Source organism: Neovison vison, chromosome 3 (assembly GCF_020171115.1).
Source record: "Neovison vison isolate M4711 chromosome 3, ASM_NN_V1, whole genome shotgun sequence".
NCBI lineage: Eukaryota > Metazoa > Chordata > Mammalia > Carnivora > Mustelidae > Neogale > Neogale vison.
The window spans coordinates 108,582,033-108,608,081 of NC_058093.1; the positions used below are offsets into that span (position 1 = coordinate 108,582,033).

The 26,049-nt window shown below is 38.7% G+C and overlaps 1 protein-coding gene across 2 annotated transcripts in view; it reads left to right on the forward strand.

Moving 5' to 3' along the window:
• CNTNAP5 (contactin associated protein family member 5) overlaps positions 1 to 26,049 on the forward strand; it is an 858,994-nt gene that overhangs the window by 193,651 nt on the left and 639,294 nt on the right. For both annotated transcript variants that reach the window (XM_044242676.1, XM_044242675.1), the window contains one exon: positions 7,298 to 7,491. In XM_044242676.1, coding sequence (XP_044098611.1) covers positions 7,298 to 7,491 — 194 coding nt within the window. The remainder of the gene's footprint in view (positions 1 to 7,297; positions 7,492 to 26,049) is intronic.

Consider the following 26,049-nt stretch of genomic DNA (forward strand, 5'->3'; position numbering starts at 1 on the left):
TCCTGTATAACATGCTCAGCCTGATGTACTTTTTTGATCAATGAGGTCCTTAATGGCTACACTCTTCACAAGGGAAGTACTCACTGTAGGACACCACGGCTATCTGAGTAATGAGCACTAGAACCCTTCAGAGTAAAACACAACTCTCTCTGATAAACACAGTCACATAGGTTTGTGTATAAGTGTACACACTATAGCAAGGGCTGTTGGAGTCCATATCTCACGGACCTCACCACTTCCAGTACAAGGACATCTTAGAACCTGGCCTGTCATGGAACTTCTGATTCAAATTATTTGTGGGGGAGTGATTTCTGGAGACAGGTTGTGAGGGATAGGAGAGGGGAAAGCTAGCAAGAAACATGGTCTCAACTGAAGCCTTGCTTCCTTCTAATGCCAGGAGGAGGTTCTGGACCACAGATTGCCCCACAAGTATCAGCCATGTCTTGAGACAACGGGATTGACTTTAGGAACTGTGTAGCAGTCTATCACTGGCTGAGATGAGAACCAGGAAGTGGCAGCTTCCTGGGCAAGCACGCTTCTGTTTGGCTAATGGAGAAGGGGACAGACAGTTCTAGTTGTCAGCCTGCATCCACAGGTGGGGGATGAATCCATCAGCTAAGGAAGACCACAGAAGAACACTTAGAATACCTTAGGATCTCCCCCCAACATTACCACTTTCAACCCCAACACCTACACCTTCTTTACTCTGCCTGAAGTCTCTCTCTCTCTCCCTGCCGTTATTTTCAAGCACTATGGGACTCAGTTGTTATATTTATGATTTATGATAACACACTCTGGTAATAGAACCCTAAGTTGTATCCTGCACTGACGGGATTAAGCTCATCCATAAGAAGGCTCGCTTGCTGATGTGCCAAGGATTGGCTCTCCTTCCTTCCCTGTCTCAGCTCCATCTGCCTAACCCAAATTCCTGGGGTCATTTTCCAAAGAAACTATTGACACTCCAATCCATGCTTCATAATTGACTTCTGGGGAACCTAGCAAAGTCACACACAAAGAGCCACTGTTGCCCCAGCATTACTCTTGAGGCAGCCTGAGGTATGACTGGATCTGAATCGGACCCAGACTCTCCCCTCCCTTTCATGAGTGTCCTCTTATAACCTCCTTTGGTCTTCTCTGCAAATTTTATTTATTTATTTATTCGACAGAGAGAGACAGCAGGAGAGAGCACAAGCAGGGGGAGCAGCAGGCAGAGAGAGAAGCAGGCTCCCCACTGAGCAGGGAGCCCAACGTGGGGCTCCATCCCAGAACCCTGGGATCATGACCTGAGCTGAAGGCAGACACCTAACTACTGAGCCACCTAGGTGCCCCACACATCAGGTTTTCCTACAGGTTTTATCTGTTTTGAAACCCACAGGGGGTTTGGCCAGGTTCTCACTTTCTTTATCCTCAAAAGGCTCTTCAATGCCTGAATAAATGTGCAGGTAGAAGTGGGGGAGTCCTGGCCAGGGCTGGCCTGAAACGCCCAGGTCTTACCATACCTGCCCAGCAGAAGGATGATGATGCCCAGGCTTCCAGAAAACATCCCACCAGCCTCAGAAATCCCTGCTCAGCCACAGGTCCTGCTATAAATGGATGATAACATCTCTGTACATGGAGGTGTAGGAAGCCCTTCTGAGTGCTTTGTGCAAGTGTGTGAATGTTATCACTCTTACCCATACCGTATAACATTAAATATTTATGGAACAGTGTCTCTGCTTTTCTCATTGCCATCTCTAGGTAGTTTTGTCCCTGAAAAATCTTGAACCTTTGCTTATATGGGCATGAAATATTTAATAATTAATGATGCAACTAATAATTCAAGCTCACCTCCCAGTCATTGGTGAAAATGTACCTGTAGCTTTTGAAGAGTCTTGTGTAAATCTGGGGGAAGTCACGAGCCTAAGAAACCTATTCCCCGCAGGAATTATTTTAGGGCTTTTAAAAGTGGCTATGTGCTTCAGACGAGTAGGTATGAAAATACTGTGTGTATGCATGTGTATGTGATGATTCTAGTTCCTGCTGGTCTTGTACTAAATGGACTCTTTTTGAATAATAGTTGTAAAATTTTGCTGAGCAGAGGGCTGTATATAATCCATCTTGTGCCCATTTCCAGTGTGTGACGCCAATGAACTCTCATTTCCTTTTCTGAGTTAGAAGTGGAGATAAGTGTAGAAACTGAGGAATTTCTCCATTTTCTACCAGTTATTCTGTTTCATGCTTAGAGCCTCCCTAGCTTGTGTGAGGAATAAGCATCATGGTATAAAGGCTGAGGAAGTTGCTGCTGGGAGTCAGAAGATGTTTCTCTTGTCCTAGTTTAAATCTTTAGAATTCTCCATAAGGAGCATTTCTAAGACTGAAGACCCTGGTCCCTGTTGGAACCTCAGGTAGGGATGAAGCATCGGAAGGACTGGGCTGGAGAACAGTCTCTCACCATCATTAGCTGGTTGACCCTCCGAGGCTGCTTTATTCTTTCATAAATGGAAATTAAAAATACATTGCTGATTGCGGTGGGAATCAGGTAAGATATTCTAAACAAACTCGGAAGTGTGAATTATGTTTCTCATGAGAATTGCTATTTTGGAAAAGAAAAAGAAGCAGGAGGAATGTTTCCTGTTCATCCTGTTTGGAGGTGGTACTGCCGAGTGGTTAAGTTTGAGCTCTGGGTCCTGGTTTTGTGGTTTCAAATCCCCTGTTCCACCACTTACTAACTGTGTGATCTTGGAAAAGCTGTCCAACCTTTCTGGCCTCAGTATCACCACCTGTAAAATGGGCATAATGATATCTATCATATAAAGCTACAGTGTCGATGATTGAGTCCATGTGTGCCAAGTACACAGGGGGTTGCTGAGCACTTAGCAAGGACCATATGTCAGCTAATGGTGTGTATGAATGAACACTCCAAGGTCGTGCAGGATAGGTGTGATGAGAAGGAACAAAAGGGTTAACTGGGAGGGGAAATAACTATTCAAGTAAGAGCTGAGGTGGATAGTTCCCAATTCACAGTTTTTCAGATTTCCTTGCCAATTGTTAAGTGTGAGTTTAACTACACATCTGTGTTTGGTGTGGGGACTTGGGGGACAAATGAGACAAGGGTGTCGATCTTTAGATCCAGAGGCAATTCCAGGTAGTTATTTTTTGTTACTGTTTCTGATCATCAAAAATAGCATGTTGGATTTAAGCTATTTTGGACCACTATATAGCTAAATAAAGCAATCCTTAATGGTAAAATATTAGAACTGAAATTGTAGAGGTGGTCCCATCCAGTTTTTCCCAAACCATTCAGCATGCCAGGAACAACTTCCTAAAAAATCGGATTCCTAGGTTAGGCCCTGGAATAAGTCATCAAGGAGAAGGCCCAAGAATGTGTACTATCATCTTCACAAACACCTAAAGGTGTTTCTGATGATTGAACCCCTCTGAGAATTTCTCATCCAGTCTAACCTTGGGAGCAGAATAATATCTTGAACCAGGTCTCTTGGCTTTCATCCCTAATCCCCTTTTCCCACCCTCTTCCTAAAAGTCACATAAGGCAAATGTAATGTTCAGGGCTTGGGCTGTGCTAAAATATAACGTGAAAATCATTCAGGATCCCATGTTTGAAAACTATTGGAAAATTCTAGATGATATTAAAATATAAAGTGAAGTTAGTTTTCTTCTAAAATTAAAATCTTCCCTTAACTTTTTATTAAATTCAAACTACAGGGGTTATGGGAATTGCGGCTCATAGTCATTTATACCTCAGCCACATTTACAGGCAGCACTGCCTTAGTTTACGCCTTTGACACAGGTATCTGTGTGTACGTTACACCCCACTTTAGAGAATAATTCAGAAACAAAAAGCTAGTGTGGGCACGGTATGTGTTTAGAGTAGCTGCAAATAGTATCTTAGGCTTCTCTCATCATTTTGAAAACACAGTTATTGTTTGGTGCAAGGAACAAAATGTTTGCCATAGCAACCATGGCAACCCTGGATGCCTGGTCTATTAGCTGTAATGCAGGGAACATCTTCAACAGCAGGAAAAGAGTTCTTGGCAATTATCACCCAGACAGTGTCCCTCTGTTTTAAGAGCTTAGGTTGAAGCTTCTGGGTTTGGAACATTTTTAACTCAATGTGTTAATGAAGGTGAACAGCAACAATTCCATTTCAGTTAATTTCAGGGTGATTAATAAGCTACAGATTCTACTGTGGGCAAAAGGGAGATGTGATTTTCTTTAAACAAATTTGAAGAAACCTTAGCATTAACTCTCTGTCTTTTGTTTTGTCTTGTTTTGGTTTGGTTTGGTTTTCAGTCAGTCTTTTGTGATTTTATGTTTTGCACGGTGACAGGAAGAGTTCCTTGTTGTTTTGTTTTCTCTCTTCCATTCTTAACAAAAATTCTTAATATATATGAGGATGATAATAATTAGAATAAATGAAGAAAAAAATCCTAAAACATAAAAAATGAAGAAAAAAATCCTAAAACAGGTCTGGCTGCTGATAATTGAGGATAAAAGAAGAATAGTTAAGGTCTGAGGATTTTGATTTCAAAAATAGTGATGATCACATAAAAAGTCACAAGTTGTCACCAGCTGTTCAATTGCTGTACGTATTCTTTAGGCAATAAACCACATAAATATGAATAATGCGAGTCTCCATTTAAGTAAGAAAGACATACTGATAATAGAAAATATGTTATAGGCAAAAAGCATAAAAGGATGAAATCACTCATAGTTTCATCACTCAGAAGAAATCACCATACAAATTTCTCTTCGATCACGTTTTAACACATGATATATAGTTTATACAAACTTGCGTTTTTTTCACTTAAGAAGAAAGAGACCCCATGAAATGAGCAGGAGGAGAAATTGAATGGAAATAAAGAATAGGCTCAAAATTGTTTTGGACTTTAAAATTTTATTTTTATTTTTTTGAAATGTAAATGCTCTTCTTAAGCCTCTCTGTCAGTTGTGAGAAGTTGAGAGAAGGTAGTCAGGGCTGGGAATTGTGGACAAGTTAGTAAACACAGAGCTGTTAGACAAAAATGTACTTCCGGGTCTGGCATGTCAGAATCTCTGCTCAAATGCCTCCTCCCTATGCCTTTCTTCTGTATTGATTTCCTGGGTTTTGTTTTGGTTTTTTTGTTTGTTTGTTTTTCTGCTGAAAAAAATTTTTTTCTGAAACTTTTTTTTTTTTTTTCTGCTACATAATAGTCTCAAAGAGCAATGCTTGAATCCCAACTGTCAGGTGTTCCAAACTTGCTGGATCTCAGTTTCCTGAACCATATACTGGCAATTGCGCTATTTATCTTACAGGATATTATGTATGTTTTAAAGTAGGTTGAATTGCAGTATCAAAAAAGTTCTAATCCACAATGTCTTGAGCAACATAGGTGCTTAGTTCTTATTCATATTATTATTTGGGGCAGGTATTCAAGTAGACAGATGCTTTCCTTCATGTGATGATATGGGAAACCAAGATCTTTCCATATTGTTGTTTTGCCATCACCTCAGGCCTTGGTGCCTGCTGCAGCCATCAGTCATAGAAGGGGAAACAAGTGGGGAAGAGACCAGTTGGCTTCTAAGTGGCATGTCTTCCTCCTACTCCTATCTTGGTTAGAGAGAACTTCTCTCTGTGGCTATAAGTATAATAGGATAGAGAGCTGAAAATGAAATTAAGCTTCATACCCACCCGAGAAGAAGAGAAATGGATATCAGGGAAATCAGCCATATCTGCCACTGTCTCTGTGTCTTGCAAAACACTTAATAAAATACATTCCATAATAGGTGCTGAGCATGTTCCATCTCTTCCTTTCCCTGCATTTCAGTCTTCTCAGGAAAGTGAAAAAAAAAAAAAATCAAACCAAAGCTTAATAGCAGTTGCTATTAAGAGAGAATCAACACATACCTTGCAGGATGTGCCTATGACTAAAGTAGGGTTCACCTCATGTCCTCCATCTCCTGTGCCTACATGTCTGCTTCCATCAATGATGGGCTGTCTACACCAGGGAGCCAGGGCTCAGAAAAGTTCCCGATTACCAGGAAGAAGTCCCATTGATTCCTTCTGAGATCGTGAGAAAGTAGACTAGGACATTACTAAAATGATTTTAAATGACATAGGTTGAAATCAAAAGGGATTTATTGATTAAGTCCTCTAAATTGAAAATGTAATTAACTCACCAGCTTGATACGCTGAGCAAGGTGCTTCACAGAAGTGTTGTTTCCTTCTCATCTCCACCCACGGCATACACTATTCTGCCTTTCCAGGATTCCACTCAGGATTTGGAAGATTTGTTAACTCTTGGGTCAGTAAAAATGATTATTGACCTCATTATTAGCATGTGAAACAATTAGAGAAGACTGAGGCCGCAAGTCTTCCAACAAGTCTTCCAAAGTTGCAAGAGCTAATATTGATCTTTTGCAGAGTTCCAGTATATCAAATAATGGATTTTTAAGGCCCGGAGTCTTTGTCCCCATGTAAGAATGCTTTTGTGTGTCAAGTATACTGAATCCCGTGTAGATCCAGAAACACGGCACACTGTCTCATGTCCCCTGATATTTTGTGCATGCTGTTCCCTTGGCCCTGTTTGATCTCTCCAACGTTTTCTCTCTTTAACCTTGTTTGCCTGCAGTATGGTCATACTTGCTTCGGGCTTCAGCTGTACTGTCTCATCATCACTATCTCATTTCACTATCTCTCTTTCTGTCACCTACAGAGATATTCTGTCCTCTGAGCTCCTATTGTACCTTGTGTTTGCCTTTTATAAGGCTTCCTATCACATCAAATTGCACATTTTTGTTTGCATGTCTTTCTTCAGTATCCAGAATGCTCCAGGTGCTCAGAGAACATCAGTTGCATGGATGGGACAGAGTCAAAGATATAGTCAAAGATCTTTCATCTTTGTGTCCACAGCAAAAATATCTGGGCCTTGGTAGAGGGAGGGATAAAAGAGTGGAGAAAAGAAGGAAGGAAGGAGCTCTCCATTAAGCAAAGGATAGAAAGCATGTTATAAGATTAAGGTTGTAAGAGAATAAAAATAAGTAAGTAGTACCGATTGTACTAGGAATCCAAAAAATAGAAACTAATGCCCGAGGAAAGACAGGAAGAATTATGGAAGGGACAGCATGGGTTCAAGATGAATCTTAAACCATGAAAGGGAATGGTGTGGAAGAGGAGAATGGAAATCAGGCCCTGCAAGGACAAGCAGGGCACTTTGGGGGGTAAAGACATCTTAGCGGCACACCATTTCTTTCTCTTTGAGAGCTGGAAGTTGCAGCCATGGGGAATGTTACTACAACTCTCTCTCTGATCTTCTTCCAGGAACTGGCGGTTGGTCCCCAGCAGATTCCAATGCTCAACAGTGGCTCCAGATGGACCTGGGAAACAGAGTGGAGATTACAGCAGTGGCCACACAGGGAAGATACGGAAGCTCTGACTGGGTGACGAGTTACAGCCTGATGTTCAGTGACACAGGACGCAACTGGAAACAGTACAAGCAAGAAGACAGCATCTGGGTAGGACATCTTTTCTCTTCCAGTGAATGAATCTGAGATATAATAATGGTAACCAGTGAGCATTTCTATCATTTTCCTCTACTCAGATTGTTGGTAGCTTAATAACTGTGGAGTGCCCATTCAGAAATAATTAGATGGTCTATGAGTCCTCCTTCCAGCATGGTTCCAGTTCCAAGGGAAATTAGGATGCCTGTTGGAAAAAAAAAAAAAAGTGTTTTCCTCCTCTTCTGGTAACCTGAGTAACTCGTTGAGCAGGTCTCAATTCTTCATCTATAAAAACAGAAGGATACTGTATGGGTCTGATTTTTAATGAGAATGTATTGATTTATTGAACATGTATTTATTCACTCACCTGTTCATTATGTATCAAACACTTCACGTACCCTCTAGTGACCCAGCAAGCTCAGTTATATAATGCAATCGACGTTGAAAAATTTGTAAAATCTCAGCCTGTGAATCTGTAGTCTGGTCTGATGTTATAGCCACTGTGCTCAACAGCCTCTATTCAAGATTTGAAAACAATTAAAAGGTTTAAAAAGACAAGACAAATGCAAAACGTAGAATCATTTCGTCATTATAAATTATATCACCTAGGAAGTGAAGGACAGTGTGCTCCAAGTTGTGAAAAAGAAATTTCCTCCCCACCCCAAGGTCTAAACTCTTGACCTTCAGGTATAGTGAAAGGCTGTCCCCAGACTGAGGTTAGAAAGGGAGGCAGAGACACTGAGCAAGAGGCATCTGGAGGAGGCTTCAGAAACTAAATGAAATAATGTGTTTCTTTATGTTACTTACAATTTATGGGAAAAACATCTCCAAATATTTATTTTTTTCTAAATGTATATACTATGTGAAGATGTGGCAGTTGATAGACTAATCTGTCTTTCTCATATTCTCCCTACTTGTTTCCCCCTTTAAATTAATGCTAAGTATGGTTCCAAACTGCTATTGTCTATGCTTTTCTGTGTTGGCCCTACTTTGGTTGGAAACAGATTTCTTTTCTTTTTTTTTTTTTAAATTTATTTGACAGAGATCACAAGTAGGCAGAGAGGCAGGCAGAAAGAGGTGGGGAGGGGGAAGCAGGCTCCCCGCTGAGCAGAGAGCCGGATGTGGGGCTCGATCCCAGGACCCTGAGATCATGACCTGAGCTGAAGGCAGAGGTTTTAACCCACTGAGCCACCCAGGCACCCCTGGAAACAGATTTCTATTTTATGTTCATTGCTATTTGATAATTGTCTACTCATCAATATTGCTAATTGAAAATAATAGTGAAGTTAGGATTGAGATTAGTTATGGTAGATTGAATCTTGAGAATACTATTATTATCATGTTTATTCTAGGTTGCCTGTATATTAAGTTGTAACATTTATAAGGAATATGGATTTTCTACATTTTAAAAATTGGGTTTTAAGGGGTACCTGCCTGGCTCAGTCACAATAGCATATGACCCTCGATCTCGGGATTGTGAGTTTGAGGCCCACATTGAGGGTAGAAATTACTTAAATAAATAAAAAGTTTTTCTAAATAGGGCTTCAGGGGACCATTCCATTATTTCACTCAATTTTGAAGCCTCCATAAATTTTTACAGATTTTTTGTTTTCTTTTGTCTTGTTTTTAGTTTGAAATGAAAAATAAGCACACCTTCCATTTTGAAGAACAATTTTAAGGTTTTATTTTGACTTGAGAGGGACAAATAGATGTGGGGTTATTTACTTTCTTTGACCTTTTCAATCAAAACTGGTTGTTTTTCAGAATGAATTGAAGTTTTGAATTATTTTGTCTAAATATTTTTATTAAGGTATAACCGATATGCAATATCATAGTCATTTCAGGTATACAACATATGATTCAACATTTGTCTAAATTGCAAAATGGTTATCACAAAAAGTCCAGTTACCTTCTGTCACTATACAATACTATTGTCCGTAGGATATTATTGTCTGTATTCTCTATGTCGTACATTACATCCCTGTGATTTCTTTATTTCTTTTTTTTTTCCAATTTATTTATTTTCAGAAAAACAGTATTCATTATTTTTTCACCACACCCAGTGCTCCATGCAAGCTGTGCCCTCTATAATACCCACCACCTGGTACCCGAACCTCCCACCCCCCCCACCACTTCAAACCCCTCAGATTGTTTTTCAGAGTCCATAGTCTCTCATGGTTCATCTCCCCTTCCAATTTACCCAAAAGCACATACCCTCCCCAATGTCCATAACCCTACCCCCCTTCTCCCAACCCCCCTCCCCCCAGCAACCCACAGTTTGTTTCGTGAGATTAAGAGTCACTTATGGTTTGTCTCCCTCCCTATCCCATCTTGTTTCATGGATTCTTCTCCTAACCACTTAAGCCCCCATGTTGCATCACCACTCCCTCATATCAGGGAGATCATATGATAGTTGTCTTTCTCCGCTTGACTTATTTCGCTAAGCATGATACGCTCTAGTTCCATCCATGTTGTCGCAAATGGCAAGATTTCGTTTCTTTTGATGGCTGCATAGTATTCCATTGTGTATATATACCACATCTTCTTGATCCATTCATCTGTTGATGGACATCTAGGTTCTTTCCATAGTTTGGCTATTGTGGACATTGCTGCTATAAACATTCGGGTGCACGTGCCCCTTTGGATCACTACGTTTGTATCTTTAGGGTAAATTCCCAGTAGTGCAATTGCTGGGTCATAGGGCAGTTCTATTTTCAACATTTTGAAGAACCTCCATGCTGTTTTCCAGAGTGATCACCTCACACCAGTCAGAATGATTTCTTTATTTCTTAATTGGAAGACTCTACTTTTTGATCTCCTCACCCATTTTGTCCATACCCCAACTCCCTCCCTTCTGGCAAGACCAATCTTTTCTCAGTTCCTAAGAGTCAAGATTTTGTTTGTTTGCTATGTTTTTTAAATTCCACATGGTAAGCATGTGGTATTTGTCGTCCTATAACTGACGTATACTACTTAATCTGATACTCTCATGGGCCATCCATGTTGTTGCAAATGAGGAGATTTCATCCTTTTTTGTGGCTGAGTATTATCTGTGTGTGTGTGTGTGTGTGTGCACATGCACGTGTGTGCGTGCCACATCTTCTTTGTCCATTCATCCACTGACGGACACTTAGGTTGTTAGCATACCTTTGCTATTACAAATAATGCTGCAATGAACAGAGGGGTCCATATCTTTTTGAATTAACATTTCTGGTTTTTTGGATAGATATCCAGTAGTGGAATTGCAGGACCATATGGTAATTCTATTTTTAATTTCTTTTGAGGCATTTCCATGCTGTTTTCTATAGTGGCTGCACCAGTTTGGATTTTCAGCAACAGTTCATGAGGGTCACTTGTTCTCTTGTTTCTTGTCTTTTTGGTAATCACTCTGAAAAGTGTAAGTGATAGCTTATTGTGGTTTTGATTTGCATTTCCTTGATGATTAATGTTGTTCATCATCTTTTCATGTGCCTGTTGGCCATCTGTATGTCTTCTTTGGAAAAGTGTTCATTCAGATTTCCTACCCATGTTTTAATCAAATTGTTTTTATTGTTCTCATTTAGTTGTATGAGTTCTCTATATATTTTGGATATTAGCCCTTTATCAGATATATGATTTCCAAATACTTTCTCCCATTCAGTAGGTTGCTTTTTGGTTTTGTTAATGGTTTCCTTTCCTGTGCAGAAGCTTTTTAGTTTAATGTCCCATTTGTTTATTTTTGCTTTTGTTGCACTGATCCAAAATATATATACAACTGATGTCAAAGAACTTAAAATTCATGTTTTCTTCTAGGATTTTTATGGATTCAGGTCTCACACTCAAGCCTTTAATCTATTTTAAATTAATATATATGTATATTATAAGATAGTCATCCAGTTTCATTCTTTTGCATGTAGCTCTCTAGTTCTCCCAGCACCATTTGCTGAAGACAGTCTTTTCTCCATTGTATATTTTGCCTCTTTGGTCATAAATTAGTTAACCATATATGTGTGGTTTTATCTCTGGGCTCTCTATTTTGTCCCACTGATCTATGTGTCTGTTTTTATGCCAATGCTATGCCATTCTTGATTACTATAGCTTTGTAGTATGGTTTGAAATCAAGAAGCATGATGCCTCCAGTTTTTCTCCTTCTCAAGATTGTTTTGGCTATTTGGGGTCTTTGTGTTTCCATAGAAATTTTAGAATTATTTTTTCTACATCTATGAAAAATGCCATTGGAATTTTGATAGGGATTTCACTGAATATGTAGACTGCCTTGGGTGGTCTGGACATTTTAACAATAGCGATTCTTCAAATCCATAAGCATGAAATATCTTTCTATTTCTTTCTGTCTTCAATTTCTTTCATCAAGGTCTTACTTTTTAAGTATACGAGTCTTTCACTTCTTACATTAAATTTATTACTAGGTATTTTGTTTTTTCTGATGCAATTGTAAATGGAATATTTTTTTTCTGATACTTTGTTATCAGTGTATAGAATCACAACATATTTTTGCACATAATTGTTATGCCTATGATTTGCAATACTATGTTAAATGAAAATGGGGAAAGTGGACATCCTTAGGAGGAAAATTTTTCAGTTTTACACTGTTGAAAGTGATATTAGCTGTGGGTTTGTCACATATGACCTTTATTATGTTGAAGTTCCTTCCCACTATACCTCTTTGCTTAGGGTTTTTCATTAATGGATGTTTAATTTCATCAACTCCTTTTTCTGAATCTATTGAGATGATCATATGATGTCTAGATTTCACTTCTGTTAATGTGGTGTATCACACTGATTTATTTGTAGATGGTGAATCTTGCATCCCTGTGATAAATCCTACTTGGTAATGTTGTATGACTCTTTTAATGGATTGTTATATTCGGTTTGCTAATATGTTGTTGAGGATTTTTTCATCAATGTTCATTGGGATATTGGCCTGTAATTTTCTTTTTTATATCCTCATTGTCCAGTTTTGGTACCAGGGTAATGCTGGCCTCATAAAGTGAGTTTGGAAGCAGTCCCTCCTCTTTACTTTTTTGGAAGTTTGAGAATAGGTATTAACTCTTTAACTGGTAGAATTAACCAATGAAGCTATCTAGTCCTGGACTTCTGTTTGTTGGAACTTTTTGATTGCTGATTTAACCTTATTAGTAGCTGATCTGTTGAGATTTTCTGTTTCTCATGATTCAGTGCTGGATGAAATTCTAGGAATTTAACCATTTCTACTTAGTTGTCCAATTTGTTGGCAGACAATTGTTGGTAGTAGGCTTTTGTTTCTGTTTTGTTTTTTGTTTTTTTTTTGTTTTTTGTTTTATATAGTCCCTTTTATTTCTATGGTATGAGTTGTAACTTCTCCTTCATTTCCAATTTTATTTGAGTCCTCTTTTTTTCTTTCTGTGGTGAGTCTAGCTAAAGGTTTTTTCAGTTTCGTTTTTCTTCTTAAAGAATCAGTTTCTAGTTTCATTGATGTTTTCTACTGTTTTGAGGGTTTTGTTTGCTTCTTTGTTGTGTTTTGTTTTGTTTTTATTTCTCTTATTTCCACTCCAATATTTATCATTTTCCTTTTTTCTACTAATTTTGAAATTTGTTTATTTTTTTTCCAATTCCTTTAGATGTCAAGTTGAATTTTTTATTTGAGATTTCTTTGTTTCTTGAGAGAGGCCTTATTGCTATGAACTCCTCTCTTAGAATTGCTGTTGCTGCATCCCATAGATTTTGGTATATCATATTTCTGTTTTCATTTGTCCCTAGATTTTCTTTTCCTCCTTTGATTTCCTTCATGATCCAGTAGTAGTTCACTAACATGTTGTTTAATCTCCATGCATTTGTAGCTTTTCTAGTTTTCTTCTTGTAATTGATTTTTTAAATTTATTTATTTATTTATTTATTTGAGAAAGCTTGCAAGTGAGGGGTTGTGGGGAGGATCAGAGGGAGAGGGACAACAAGCAGACTCCATGCTGAGCATGGAGACTGACTCAAGACTGGATCCCATGACCCTGGGATTATGACCTGAGCTGAAATCAAGAGTAACATGCTTAACCAACGGAACCATCCTGATGCCCCTTAAATTGATTTCTAGTTTCATACCACTGTTGTCAGAAAAGATGTTTGATATGACTTCAGTTTTCTTGAATTTACTGAGATGTTCTTGAGACTTCACATGTGGTTATACCCTGGAGAATATTCCATGTTCATTTGAGACTGCTGCTTTCAAATGGAATGTTCTAGCTATACCTGTTAAGTCCTTCTGGTCTAATGTGCCATTTAGGACTGGTGTTTCCTTATTGATTTTCTGTCTGAATAATCTATCCATTGATGTAAGTGGAGGACTAAAGTCTCCTACTATTACTATATTGCTGTCAATTTCTACCTTTAAGTCTATTAGTATCTGCTTTGTATATTTAGTGTTCCTATGCACGGTGCATAGATATTTGTTATATCTCCTTCTTTTGAGTCTTTTACCCTCATGTACTGCCCTCTTTTTCTTTTATCACAGTCTTTATTCTAAAATCTGTTTTGTTTGATTGAGTATAGCTACTCCAGCTTTCTTCTGCTTTCCTTTTGTATGGAATGTCCTTTTCATCCCTTACTTTTCAGTCAGTATTGCTTTATCTCCTAAACATCTTGTAGATAGTATATAGAGGCTTGAAACTCACAGAGACTAACCCAAGATCATACTGGGGGTGCTAGAATACAGAACTAAGATTTATTTCTAAATATACATGATTGCAAAACTGTATTTTCTATTTCTCCCTTATTGCACTTGATTGGTTTTAAAGTTTCACGAAATTGATTTACTTCTCTTACTTTAAATGTAAACTTTATTTGGACCCACTGTTAAGTTTTGTTTTATTCACATGTTGCTAAAGTATGAGTGAGAATACAGTAATTACATCGAACTATTTCTATAGCAAATGGATGGGGCTCAAACTGAAACTGCATGGCCATCAAACAGACTGAGTGTTTTACCAAATACTTCATAGACATACATAAAATCTGACTTGTGGTCAATATTCATTATTATTTCCACAAGATTATGTTGCTGGATGAATAGATTATCTTGAGAAATTTTATTTATTCATTTTGATTTTTATTTTAAAATTTAAAATTAGAAGGGAGATTATAGATTTACCAGAATTAACCCTGATAAAAAAGATGAGAACAATGGCCAAACAAGAGATTTTTTTTTCTTTTAAGATTTTACTTATTTATTTGACAAAGAGAGTGATGACAAGTAGGCAGAGAGGCGGGGGCGGGGGCTGGGAAGCAGGCTCCCTGCTGAGCAGAGAGCCCGACTCGGGGCTCGATCCCAGGACTCTGAAATCATGACCTGAGCCAAACGCAGAGGCTTAACTCACTGAGCCACCCAGGCTCCCCCAAAGAGATTTTTATAAAACTCTTTAAGTTGTTCTATTTAACTTTTCATTAAAAAAATCAATACTTAAAAACATCAATATCAAGTACTGAATTAATTAGGGATGATGTATCTTGGAAGTAGAGAATCTTTTGAATGATACTTTCATGTGGTCTTTTGAAGATCTTCAATTTTCGATAATATGGAGTTTGTAATGCTTTTTAAAATTGAGTTAGCAAACAATACAACTTAGGACGTGCTGTGGTTGAGATATCAACTTACCAGTACCCCAGAGATTTATTTTATTTTATAAAGTTCATTCAGAGTAACAATCGTGAAATATACCTATCTATACAATGTACAATATCAAATATTCATGCCCTAAAAATTCAATTTGAAGACTTTCTGATCTGGCACTGAATGGAATGTTCATGAATGAGGTCGCCAAGCAGCTGCTTAGAGATGAATCATGATTTATGAACAGGCCAGAGTTCTCCACTTCACTAAATAATCAGGTGTGAAGGTCTCAGTGACAAACTTTGTGACAATTTTAGAACCTTAGCAGATTTAAAATCTTTTTCAGGTTGTCTTGAGAAACGCCACAAAAATACAAATATAAGATTCTAACTCTGAGCAGCAACATTTGCCTATGTTTGGTAAGGTGGATAAATATATTTGGAACAAAGAAACCTCTAATTAAATCTACACAGACCAGAGTCCCGTTACCAGTCATTTGGAAAGATAGGCCTATAGAAACACTTACTGTCACAAATATATGCATGAATTACCGCTTCAGTTCTGATTCCCTCCTGTATGTGTTCGAACCCTTAATGAATCTGCCTAGGTTTTCCACATACAGCATGTAAGTGTTCTAAAAACGCATTGCCCTCTTTGTGTTTTGACACTTTCCTTTTTTTTTTCTGATACTTTTCGCTCTGAAATTTCAAAGACAGCCACTTGTGCTTGTGTTTTAATATATGGTCTCCTATTTTTAGATCACTTTATCCACATTGCTCATGTTTGTGTACAAGTCAGTTAGGATCCTTTCTTCTCACCTAAGAGAATGTCTCCATCTTTTGATCTATTATAAAATTTCAGGGAAATTTTCACTTTCTTTTTCTTGAGGTCTTTTGCTCTGCCCACCATGTTTCTGGGTAAATCAGCTGTGCCACGTGCATTAGCTATGGGTGCAAAAGCCTTATATGATGATTCAATAATATTATATGTTTCATTTTCAATATCCTTTTTAAAAAAAAAAAAGATTTTATTTATTTATTTGACAGACTGAGAGAGATCACAAGTAGGCAGAGAGGCAGGCAGAGAGAGAGGGGGGAAGCAGGCTCCCTGCTGAGCAGAGAGCCCGACGTGGGGCTCGATTCCAGGGCCCTGAGATCATGACCTGAGCTGAAGGCTGAGGCTTAACCCACTGAGCTACCCAGGCGTCCCTTAATATCCTTTTCTGGTGGCAATTTCCATACCCATGCTGGCTATAGAAGCGTATCAGCATATTCCAGCAATGGACTCACAAGTATTTAATAAGTTCTTACTAGGACAGGACAAGAAGCAAGTGCAAATATCTTCAACCCGTAAGGTAGGCTCTGCCAGTCCATGCTAAAAGCTCATTTCACTCATCTGGAAGTTAATTTCCACTGTCATAGCTCCCAGATTCCACCACCCTTCACCACATTTCTTGGATATAAAAGAAGATATATATCACAATTCTGTTACCTTTTTGCATCCAAGAACTTCACCTGCAGAAACCCACAGTGTAAAAAAGACAAAATCAGGGGCGCCTAGGTGACTCAGTGGGTTGGGGCCTCATGATCCCTGGGTCCTTGGATCGAGCCCCACATCAGACTCTCTGCTCAACTGGGAGCCTGATTCCTCCTCTCTCTGCCTGCCTCTCTGCCTACTTGTGATGTCTGTCAAATAAATAAATAAATCTTTGAAAAAAAAAAAAAAAAGACAAAATCAAAGTCCCCAAAGTCATCTTACCCCTGGTCTCCAGGCCCCCATCTCCACCATGTTTAGTTTATAAATAAAATTCTTTTTTATTGAGGCATATTGGATAAAATATTTGCCTTTTCTGACCGCTTTACACATATATGAAAGTGTTCATCAAACTCTTTAATTCAACTCTAAATCCCTCCTACTTACAGACTTTAATGTCACCTAAAAACTTCAGTGTTTTACACTTCTCTTACTGTGTTTTATTTATGATGATGACAGAAAATAAAAACTAGAATTAATCTATAAGAATCCCAGATATTTCAAATTCCTCTTTCTTCTAATCATTTGCCTATTTTTTCCAAGTTTAATCCTATTATCAATGTTAAAGCTCTATTCATCCTTGTAGAAAAAAACCTTATCCTACTGATCTTTTCCAGAGATAATCTAATGAACCCCTCTTAGCTACTGGTTTTAAACAAGTATCTGTTGTTGGTGGATCCCTCAGTATTAATTGTGAAGATATTAGTGAGCTGTTTTACCTACATGTTTGCTCACTTATTCCTAGCCTCATTTAGTTAGGCATTCACAACCAGCCTCTGATCTATGCAGGTCATATATTTTGAAATGGTCAAATCAGTCCTCATGCCATAATATGGGAATGTTCCCTCACAAGGGATGCAAGGACCACAGTGATATAGACAACTTGGGGAGACCAGAAGCTTAAAGAGTTGAGGTAATGACTAAAACAAGGAACTTTGCAGGGATGGCACCTACGAATGAAATAATGGCATTTCAGAATATGTTCAAAGGGTTGATTCCTTTGGGGTCTATATTTCAGGAGGCCTAATGCAATGAAGGAACTAATCTATTCAGCACTCAAAAATGAATAGGTACCCAGTTAGGATTACTGAAGATATTGTCCACCACCTTCTAAATAAGCCTAATGAATTGTTTCTATTTTAAGGGTGAAAGTTGAGATTTAGAAGGGCCAAGGAACCTGATCCAAACCACAGAAGTAGTAAAGTGATGGACCAAGATGCAAACCCGACTCTGTTTGTTTATAAAGGCTAAGCACCTAAATCAGCAGATTAGGCAGTGGTTGATGGCTTAAGAATGAAGACCCAGTATTCTTTTTTTAACATTTTATTTATTCATTTAACAGAGAGAGCACAAGCAAGGTGAGTGGTGGGCAGAGGAAGAGGGAAAACAGGCTCTCTGCCAAATAGGGAGCCCAGTGTGGGACTCGATCCCAGGACCCTGGGATCATGACCTGAACCAAAGACAGACACTTAACTGACTGAATCATCCAGATGCCCAAGACTCAATTGTCTCAGACAAACAGCTAGTGCAAACTGGATCAGGACACATTCTGGCCCAATGAGGAAATCACCTGCTAACTGGAAATCCAAGTCCCATCTGGACTGAACCAGCACCGTGAACCTTGGGGGAAAGCTTCATGGACAATGCAATACCGAGAAGGTATCTCTAACACATTCTATCTTTAAGGTATCCCTAACACATCATGAATTTCAGATTATTCCTGCTGGTGGCTCTGTAGTCAGTGGCCAGTAGTCAGAATGAGGTTTAGTACTAGCTTTCTGGCCCAAGTCTTCTGTTCATGATTCAGTAAAACAGATCATCAGAACAGAGTTGGAAGAGACTGACGTATACAAAGTCAAAATCTGCCTCCCTTAAGTGTTTACGCATTGAAACCCAGTTGTTTGTTCATGCAACAAGTCATGAAAATGTCTGCCTCCTCCCCTATAGAATGGTCTTTCAAATCTTTTAACAACAACTAGAGGCTTTGATTCTTTTCCTTCAATGATGCTATTTCCATGCCAGTAAGCCTGCTCACTCATGGCCAATAATACCTGGTAAATTCCATCCCCTCACTAGCCCATCACTCCCCTCTGAATATATGTATGTTATTGATAATCAGCTTACAACTGTAAAATCATGTTGCCTCTTCCCAAATACATCAGGAATCTTTCTCTTTATTTTAGAATCCTTTGGCATGTATGATAATGTGGTCTATAATTTCCTGTGGCTTTATGGAATCTATCTTAATATAAAGCACTTGCATATGTTACTCAACACTTTTCTCACACAGAGGTCAATTGAAACAATGGATTATACATTTAGCTCATTAGTCCCCTAATTTCATCCGTGAGTGACTTCTGAACTCTGGGAGATGTTCTCTGACATTTATGATTCATATACATTTATTTTACCAATTTGGTCTAAAATATCCTGAGTATTGATCACTCCTTCATATAGTATTTTAAGCCTCCTAATTTCAGAATACAATCTGAAAGTGAGAATCTCATGACCATCAACATATATCTTTTAAACTCTCACTATATGCCAAACAGTGTGCTGGTGTTGGGCATAAAAAGGGGCCTTCAGGTGTGGCTAATCCCTTCCATGGATATGCAGAACCACCAAAGAGAAGGTAAATGACACTGAGACAGAGTATGTGTGTACAAGCAGCACTGGTGACCCTCCAGGAGCATGAAGCTTTGAGAAGTGTGCTGGTGAGTAAAGAGTGCAAGGGGCAAATAGGAGTCCACAGGGCAGGGACTCAAGGTGTTCAAGTTACATTGCCTTCCCAGCAACTACAGAAGGCTGTGCACCTAATACAAACCCAACAAATGTAGGAAGGGGGGAAGAGAAAGTCATAGAAAGGAAGGAATATTCATCGCAGGATAAGTGTTGTAAGCAAAATCTGAAAGGATGAATGTACAAAATACAAACAAAGTCTTGAAAGAAGATGTGTAAGATGTATCCGAGATATACAGAATTAATAAATTTAGATGCAAGATTCCCTGGTCAATTCTATGAGATAAACCTGGAGAGCAAGACTGGCTAGATATTGTGAACGACTAGAACGCACATATCTTCATTAGCTACAGATCAAGAAAGTAGGTCATTTTGTGTTAATTACTTTGTTGTTTTTTTTTAAGATTTTATTTATTTATTTGACAGAGAGAAATCACAAGTAGGCAGAGAGGCAGGCAGAGAGAGAGGAGGAAGCAGGCTCCCTGCTGAGCAGAGAGCCCGATATGGGACTCAATCCCTGGACCCTGAGATCATGACCTGAGCCGAAGGCAGCGGCTTAACCCACTGAGCCACCCATGCGCCCCCTAATTACTTTGTTTTGATGGAACTTTTCTTGGGGGGAGGTTGTTGTTAAATAACAAAGACCACACATAAAAGAATATAATCAAAAATATTTTTCAATGGGGCACCTGGGTGGCTCAGTGGATTAAGCTTCTGCCTTCGGCTCAGGTCATGATCTCAGGGTTTTGGAAACGAGCCCTGCTTCGGGCTCTCTGCTCAGCAGGGAGCCTGCTTCCCCCTCTCTCTGCCTGCCTCTACTCGTGATCTCTCTCTCTCTCTCTCAGTCAAATAAATAAATAAAATCTTTTAAAAAATATTTTTCAAGATTTTGTTAATAGTTCTCTCCTTGGCTCTCTCTCACATACATATAAGGTTTTATTGTAAATATTTATTTCATAGTTGGTCATAACTAAAAACTCAGTTCAGAAGTTGGCCTCCAGTTAGAATTTTGCCTCTGACTTAATGAAGACCACCAGTGCAAAAGTGAGATAATACTATGTGCCAGACCAATAGAAACAAGGAGGGAGGGAAATGCAGAGGCCTTTGATTAGCATCAGACCCCAGTTGCACCACCGGTTGCTTGTGTGACCTTGAAAATATCACTTAACCTTATTATAATGATTCTCCCCATCCATAGCAGGGATGTATCTAGAAACTTCCAGGCCCTTTGCATCAATTCCTCTATACTTCCCTGCTTGGAATACTTGGTTTATGGACTGCCCTGTGGATTGTAATAAAACGTACCTGGCAATAAAGCCTAAGCTTCACTAGGGATCCAGCTTAAAACAGACAAGGCCCCCTCAAAACTTGATATTTCCCATGAATCATCCCCATGGTTTTGTCCTATGCAATTTTTGTTGACCTTAGATTCTCTTATCGCTGGATGAGGTTCTGCAGAAAAGGGAAGAAGGAACAACTGGCCAATCAGCATTGTGCAAGCAACAGCTGGTCTTTACCCCAGAAGCAGCAGGCTTCCCTCCAGCCCTCTGGCTCCACATGAGTCTGTGAAAGTTCCACAATGATGCCCATCTGTTTCCCCTTCTTAATGTTAGAATTTGCCGAGATGTCTCAGAGAACTTCCCAACATGGGGCCTAGCCTCTTCAAGGAGTAAATACTTTCACACATTTACACATGTGGCATTTAAACACATCACATGGACAGGAAGTCAACATGTAGTCTTCAGGATTAATATTCATGCGGATACTTTCTAGGGGAGAGCAGATGTTTGCGGTCTCCTACAAACTGGTTGCATTTGTATTGGGATGAGGTTCAGCAGCTGATCATCAAATGAAGGATAATCTGGTTAAAATTAATTCTTCTACATGCACTGCTATTAAATTAATCTTATTGTTAAAACCCTCAGCAGTTTGTGGGAAATTTGACTTATAAGTGTATTCTTGATATATATATAGATTTAGATATAGATATAGATATAGATATAGATATAGATATAGATATAGATATATATAAAGCAGTTAGGTTTTGGAGACACCTACCTTAAATTTGGAGAAATTAGAGTTAATATCTCAACTTTAACATGCAGTAGAACATTAGATTTTGTGTGTGTGTGTGAATATATTGAATTATTTTAGCAAGGTATAATGACTGAGGGGAAGAAATCTATTAACTACCTTTTATTCATTTAGTCTTTAACTATCATGATTTCTTTTCTTTTTTTTTCCCTTAGATTATATCAGTCTTTGAAGTTTGACAGCTAGAAATGCTATGACTCTGATAAATGATTTAGTCCATAGAAGGCTCAGTTTCCTCTTCTGCAAAATGGGTGTATGAATGTTTTTACCTAATGTGGTCTGTGAAGGAGAGATTATCAAAAATAAATGTGTCTCAAAATGCCCCACAGAACTTAAGGGACAGATTGCAGGACCCCACCTGCCAATTTTCTAATCTAATAAATTTGGGATTGGGTTGAGAATTTACATTGCAACAAAATCCCAACTAATGCTGTGCTGCTGGTCAGGGACCTTACTCCGAGGGCCACTGTGCAAACTGTAAATGGGTTAAAGTGTGTAAACTATACACAGAGCTAAATAAAGATTAGTTATTATTATCACTATTAAAGGTAGGTATACATGATGCATTTGGTGAAGATACCCAGAGGAAAATGGCTGTAAGTTTTCTTTCTTTTGAGCTTTGTATGCAAAATGGAAAACAATCTTAATAAGTCAGTTTTGTTTTTTTTTTTTTTCAATAAACTAAATACTCCGTGGAGATGGTAAGATCTCCTTGTGGTTATAGGCAAAGATAGTTACCCACCCAGGCTCATTAAAAACAATTAGCTGCGAGTCCTGGTAGCAGACAGAAGAGCTAGAGGAAGAGCCTGGGGGAGTTACTGACACCTCAAGATAAAGGCTCTGGGCCAACGTCTGAAGCCCCGGGTGCCTACTTGGCTCTAGGCAGATGGAAGGATTCCAGGCCTGGCAGGGACCTTGAGGAGACAGAGTCTCTCTAGTGTTCTTTACAAAGTCCAAAAGAAAGCAAGCTTCATTAAGTTTATGATTAGAAGGATAACAGTTGATAGTAAAGACCAAAGTGTGATCTAGTCAGCACAGGTTTCGATTCATGTAAGTATCCTGTTTGTCTTCATGTTAAAAAGACAAAGGAGAGAGAATCAGAAAAATGTGAGTGTAAGCAGGAGTTGATCTTGTGCCTCAAATCCCTGGCCAATGGTGACTGTTTATGTGAGAGAGCATCTTTCCCCTGCCGTGTCACCCAGGGCACCGCTCCTGCTGGAGCAACGGTCTGAACTAGAGAAGGAACTGCATGGTACCACTAGATTTGTCTACACTCTAGCCTGACAAATAATCAAATAATTCTCCAGTTTGGTGACTAAAGAATTATTTGAAAATTAATTCACAAGTCTATACAAAAAAAAGGAAGTGGTTTTTTTTGTTTGTTTGTTTTGTTTGCTTGTTTGTTTTTGGTTTTGGCTTTTGGTCTTATGTTGTTTTTAAATATTGGAAGAAGAGGGGTGCCTGGGTGGCTCAGAGCCGTAAGCCTCTTTCTTCGGCTCAGTCTCAGGGTCCTGGGATCGAACCCCGCATCGGGCTCTCTGCCCGGCAGGGAGCCTGCTTCCCCTCTCTCTCTGCCTGCTTGTGATCTCTCTCTCTCTCTCTGTCAGATAAATAAATAACATCTTTAAAAGAATTTTTTAAATTAAAGAAAAATAAATATTGGAAGAAGATAGAGGGAGTCAGAAATATCAGGCTGGAATTATTTTGGCCTGAACATCATCGATGTTTTTTTGTGTGGAAAAGATGCACTTGCAGGAAAAAAAAAAAAAAAGAAAATTGTAGCAGAGAATCATGGACCCCTACTATCCTGTCTTATCTGATTGTAATTTAGGATATCAAGCATCTGTTAGGCACATTCTGCATGCAATAAATTAAGGGAACTTTCTGAGTAGAATGTAGAAATCCCTGGTCAAAGGTGAGATAAATGCCGGTAAATGTACCCAATAGAAGAATATGCACAGATGGCATGTATTTCAGAGTATGAAGCTTCTGACTTGTCAGTAGAGAAGGTGCTATGAGTCGTGTTTTTTCCCCCCCAGCAGTTATTTTGATCTCATAATGGTTCTTCCACCATTTTGTCCTATCTGTCCTCCTTTATGACACCCTGAAATCATCGGCAGCCAAAGTCCCATGAGTGAACTATGAAACAGAGTGGAAGGAATGAATGAGATAAGGACTGAGCTGATAAACATGAAGGAGTTAATGGATGTTCCAGACACACCGGCTGCCTGTGTGGGGTAGTTTCTGTGAATGGGAAGGAGTCTGAGAAAGGGGTGCGCTGTCGGAAGAGGGGTCCCTCATACACGGCTGTGTTTACTCCGAGGGGGCAGGTCCACTCTATGGCGAGGCTGCCCCTCCCGTTCCGCACCTAGTGCACATTTCTCTGTGGTGTCATGCTGTGGTTCGGACATCGTGTTTACATGAGCGCTCTATACATGTGAGAATTTCGGAGGGTATGTGTGTATACAGAGGCATCACCGAGCCATCTCTTGGGAGGGGCATCCTAAGCCGCCTGGATGAACAGATAATTTGAGGAAAGATCCTGTGCTTGCCAGCCAGGCTTGGCTTGGAGGACGGTCACTCAACCCCCTTCCATCAAGCTGGCTGCCCCTGTGCCAGCCATATCCAGAAATGCATACATAGCTGGCACTGCTGCTGTAGGCGGCATCTCCACGTGCACTGCAGGTGGCTCACTGGTGATGACCAACCGCTTAGTCAGCTGACTCTGGGAGAGGCAGCCACTCCAGAAGCCGTGGAGCACCGCTTCTCCTTCCTTGGTGGAAATTCTAACCTGTTCATTCTGATTCCTCCAAACACCCTTTGTTCATTCTGCGTTATGTGTTCCCCTTCACTTTTGACATTGGTTTGTCACTTAATCAATTAAATGACAGCTCAATACATGGCTTTGTCAGTGTCATGCAATGAAAAGCCAAACAATTAAATGACACTGAAACAATTAAATGACAGCTCAATACATGGCTTTGTCAGTGTCATGCAATGAAAAGCCAAATTTTCATGCAAGAAAATGCAACATCTTTCTTCTTATAACATGGTAAAGGAAGTTTTAAAAATAACTACAGTCACCAAAAACTTTTCAGGTATTTAAGTTAGCAAAATCAATAAGAACACTGTAAAATTTTTTTTTCCTAGAAACTTGAAACCTTATAGATGACCTTATTTACATGTAAATATATGAGTGAAACTTCTGTGTTAAGAGTGTGATCCTGTCATTTAAACTAGAGTTGAAAAATTGCATTGATATGTATATGTGTATATGTACATATGCGTACATATTAGTATTTAAAGATATATTGTATACATAAATTTATAGATTTAAATTATATAAATACACTTCTAGATTTAAATATATGTTTGTACATCCATCTTTAATTAAATTTAAATATATGTGCTGTATATATATTTATATATATTATATGATACATATGTATGTGTATATGTATGTATATGTATACACATACATAAGTATCATATATCTTTTAATTTTACCAAGCTTTATCTTAATTTCTCCATAATTATAATTTCTGATCTTTCAAATATTTTACCTCAATGCCAGGTGTTAGAAGATTTAGATTTTTGCTCCACTTACTCTGTGTTAAAAGTTTGATGTTGGAAATAGATGTTACAACAGTAGTAATACATAAATTATGCCATATTACTGTAAAGTCTTGTTGCTAATTGCCAAAGTCTCATTGAGGTACAAAAAATGAGCATAGTACTTTAATGACATGATGGCCAAGTTAGAGAGGCACTAGTTGATGGGATATCAGGTATAGATACAGATACAAAGACAATGATATATGTATATATGTATATTTTTGTCTAAACCATCTTTCAAGCATATTAGAAACAATAGCACTAGCTACACATATTGAGTGTCTACTGTGAGCCACATTTGTGATGATAGCTTTTTATAAGCCCTACAAAGGGGAGATCATCCCTACTTACAGATGAGAACAGAGGGCTCACAAAGTTAATCAACCCAAGGCTCATGTCCTTCCCATTGCACAACTCATTCATAATCAACACAAGTTCTACCTGCTTGCTAACACAGATGTGGAAGCTGCCTTACTTTAAAAATGTAGCAATCACAAGGATTCTTTGAAATAATAATAATTCTTGGGGAGCCTGGGTGGCTTAGTTGGTTTACAATCTGTCTTTGTCTTAGGTCCTGATCTCAGTTCCTGGGATGGAGCCCTGTATTGGTTTCTCTGCTCAGCAGTGGGTCAGCTTCTGCCTCTCATGCTCCCTCTGTGATCTCTCTTGCTTTTGCTCTCTCTCAAATAAATAAATAAAATCTTTAAAAAAAAAAAAAAAGAAAGGATTTTAATTCTTTGTTTTCTCTAATCAAGATGACCCCTGATGAAGGAGCATATTAAGGATTTGTTGAATGTGTTGCCCTGTTGTTCAATGACTTATGTGATTTTCTTATTTAAACATGAAAAAGAAGCCAAAGGAAATAAATTAATGTGCTTTGGACATAATTGGGCACTACTTATCAGAGTTCTTGAAGACCTGTTACTAATAGAGTGGACTCTGAATTAATTCTCTCCCACTTAGAGCTACCTCTGCTTATTCCACACTAGATATGGTGCTGCCAGTAGTTGAGACTG